This window comes from Cucurbita pepo, chromosome LG01, assembly GCF_002806865.2.
Source record: "Cucurbita pepo subsp. pepo cultivar mu-cu-16 chromosome LG01, ASM280686v2, whole genome shotgun sequence".
NCBI lineage: Eukaryota > Viridiplantae > Streptophyta > Magnoliopsida > Cucurbitales > Cucurbitaceae > Cucurbita > Cucurbita pepo.
Window position 1 is genome coordinate 367,487 of NC_036638.1, and position 3,653 is coordinate 371,139.

General features: G+C 32.4%; 1 protein-coding gene across 1 annotated transcript in view; it reads right to left on the reverse strand.

Moving 5' to 3' along the window:
• LOC111798371 (protein VAC14 homolog) overlaps positions 1–3,653 on the reverse strand; it is a 14,088-nt gene that overhangs the window by 8,511 nt on the left and 1,924 nt on the right. The window contains exons 6-12 of the mRNA XM_023681470.1: positions 3,260–3,288; positions 3,024–3,166; positions 2,780–2,874; positions 2,114–2,200; positions 1,827–1,934; positions 415–506; positions 135–216 (exon numbers count right to left, since the gene is read on the reverse strand). Of these exons, the coding sequence (XP_023537238.1) occupies positions 135–216; positions 415–506; positions 1,827–1,934; positions 2,114–2,200; positions 2,780–2,874; positions 3,024–3,166; positions 3,260–3,288 (636 nt within the window). The remainder of the gene's footprint in view (positions 1–134; positions 217–414; positions 507–1,826; positions 1,935–2,113; positions 2,201–2,779; positions 2,875–3,023; positions 3,167–3,259; positions 3,289–3,653) is intronic.

Here is a 3,653-nt window from a genome sequence, read left to right on the forward strand (position 1 = left end):
TGGGGGGGGGGGGGGAGGGAATAAATAATATCGAGATAAATAAGATAATGCAAAGGATAAGTAATAGGTTAATGCATATGTTGAAGACAAATCATCTATAACACACAAGAAAGAAAATGGACCATGATAGTCACCTCAGTTCGATGTCTGTTTAAAAGTGTTGATATCCAATGCAATGCTTCAATCCTAGTAGCCTCGTGTTCACTAGATAGTTGTCTGATCAATCAACGAAACAACAATCATGAAAATGTAATGAAAGCAGGAAGCTTACGTCAAATAAAAAATCAGCATAGCCTCAATGAGGCAGGAACACTACAATCCAAACGGTGTCATTGCAGAAAAAATTGTGAACACATTTTCTCCAAGGAAGATGTGTGGACGGAGGGGCAAGGAAAGTGAAGGGGGGAGCTGTACCTCCTAGCAATAGAAAGGATAGCACCTACATCAAATCCTTCGGATGGAGCTGCCTTGATATTGCGAAGTTCTTCATTAGTTTCCCGAGCAACCTTCAAACATAATGCAAGGAAATCAGTTGCTTTAAATTCTCATAAAAACCATCAAGCCCCCTCACCGTGAGGTGTAAAATGGGAAGGGAACTCTATACTGCACCATAATATATCCAAAGAGGACTTAAAGAGAGCCTTTTGAATTCTCTTTAGGCTCCATGTTAGCCTTCGTAATCATATGAAGTCAAAAGAACTAACCTTAGTGTTTAAATATTTGTCTAAACTAGCCGGATACAAATCGTTAGAGATATTTTAATTCACTCACTAAGATTTTACAATTGCAAACTCTACAAAGTTAATCATTTCAAAGTAACAAAGAATATAATAAAAAAATTTAATATTCATAAGTGTTTGGATCAGCTTTCGTACATCTTCACTATTCTCACGGGACAACTATCTGACCCTAGTACATTTAGTTATTAAGGTAAGTTATATGATACTAAATCCAAGATAGGTAGGTAGCCACCATAGCTTGAATCTGTTTCCTCTAACCCCTTTACTTTTTGCATGGCCTTTCTAGACCACTAGGCCTAAGTTAAAAATTAAAAAAATATAATTCTACAGTTTTCTTTTAAACATTTTGTGTTTTTATTTTTAAATCAAAAGGAAAAACTTTTATAAAATTGGAATCTTATTCAATTTATCATTCTCTTGAACCGTCGCTTACAATTCATAGCATGAATATTTACTTTTAAAAAAAATTGGAGTATAAATATGAAATTGTACATGCATAAATATAGAACTTTTTTTTAAAAAAAATAAACACGTAGAAAAAAAAAATCAAATTTTAGAATGAAAATTATATTCTGACTAACAAATAATACTCAGCTCATAAATATTCCTTATTGTTAACTTAGAAAAAATAAAATCACAATATGAAGATGAAATCAACGGCTCTGTTTTCTCATATATTTCTACTTCTATGTAAATATTGATTTTCTTCTCACTAAGCACAAATTTGTATTCCATATGATTTTTACATTCACTCATTCTCTTTGTAAATAAAAATTTTGTTGTGCAAGACAGTTTTTATACTATCCTCACCTTACCACCCCATTTAATATTAGTCAACCAATCATGTTTGTGCAAGAAAAAATTGATAGAAACTCGTAAGTTCAATGTTGGTTGATGAGTCCTCCTCTATAATATATCTCTAATATTTCATTGCAACAATCTTATATAAAATATAATGAAAAACATACTATAAACACTATAATTGATGGTTAAAACAGACATAAAAGCATAAATAACAGGATCAAATTACGTGCATCGTATGCGTCCATAGCAAGTAACAATAAAAAGGGGGAAGATAAATCTTACCACTCTAATCTTCTCTTCTTTGTCGGCTATGGAAGGTAGAATTGCTCCTAGAATATCTGCATAATAAGGTACTAGCTGATCTCCACCAAGTTTCACAAACTCGTTAATCTGCAAATACAAGAAAACTATAAATTTTTAAAATTAATGCACAATATAAAGAAATCTCTATCGGTTCTTGAGAGAATTAGGAAGGATCCCATAATAAAGTGAGAATGTGTCAAGTTTTGTTGAATCTTAGAGAAATTAAAATAATAAATGATGGATGGTCAAGTCCAAAGTACCCATACCCATATAATGGCTGTTAAGCGAGTAAATTCATCTGAAGAAGAAGCCCTCTGGACAAGAATCTCAACCATTCGGCCATAATCTACAGACTTCAAGAGTAGCACTGCTCGAGTCAGAAAATTGTTAAATGAACAAATAAATTTTGAACATACAAGGGAAAAAAATTGAAAAAATAGATGGTAATTATTAAATCAATTTTTACATTTGCATGGGTTGCGCGTAATTCCTCGTTTTTAATGGGAAACAAGGAAATCAAATAAACATCAAGAGAGGAAGAGAGCAGCATAAAGGCCTTAGGGATGAGGAATCCCTAAAAGCCTAAAACGGAGTATAAAAAATATTGTAGTTATCCCTAAGCCTAAAACGGAGTATAAAAAATATTGTAGTTATCCCTAAGCCTAAATTTTTCTTGTGATTTTTTCTGATTTTGCTGTTGGCCATACAAATTGTAATTATCAATAGTAAAAATGTGAAATTAATTTTCTTTTCATATAAGAAGCCAAAAATCTTCAATCAAAACAAGAAAAATACAAAAGAAGAGACACCAACACCTAGAGCCAAAAAGCTAATAAAAACTAAAAGAACTCCCATCAGCGAAATAATGAAAATGCCTCTGGTTACAGAGTAATTATAAAAGAGTGCATCAATTTCAGGCTAAGTAACCTTACTGGAGAATTCTCGATCTCTTGGAGAAACTCAGAAAGAGCAGAATCAGCTTGTTGCCGGATTTCATGACTTGAATCACTCAACATATTAAACAAGCCTGAGATTCATCACAGATTCGTAAATTGTAAACATTTAGCAGAAAAAACTTTATATTAATATCGCTCTTCAAACCATTTACTCTACATTCAATAAACAAAAGAGAAGAAATTACATATTAAAAGAAATGTCATTAACAGAAACAATCACCATCAAGAAAATCAGGAAGAAAACCCAGCATATCGATATCTGGCACACTATCAAGTACAGTGATCCATCCAACCAAAAACTGACGGACATATGGATTTAGGACATTCATACGCTCCCTAAGCAATGGAATAAACTCTTCGATGCTGTAGAAAGAAGATCACCAGAAAAGAATGTATAAACAAATACATCTTTGCAATACAATTTCAAACCATGCAGTTTGAGAAATGATGGCGTACCTGAACTGGTCACTTTCAGTAACGATATCCTGTTCCATTTAATTTATAAAATTAGTTATAAACAAGGGAAAATTCCCATTCAGACAAAGTGGATGTCAAAACAGAGAGAAAGGAAACAAGACATCTCCCTAATCTTTAGGGAGGGAAAATTTACATCAACGAGGTAGGCAGACTAAATACAATAGACCATATGCATACATGTAAAGCAGCCCAAAAGAGGGCATATGTTGTACAAGATCCAAAGATAAACACAACTGCTTGTATTCTTCAAATATTGTGGTGTTCCACTCAGTCCATGGTGAATCAGAGAATGTCTGAAACATGGAATTCTTCTTCTTTCTTTTTCTTTTTATTTTATTATTTTTTTTTTATTTTATTTTATTTTTTTTTTTTA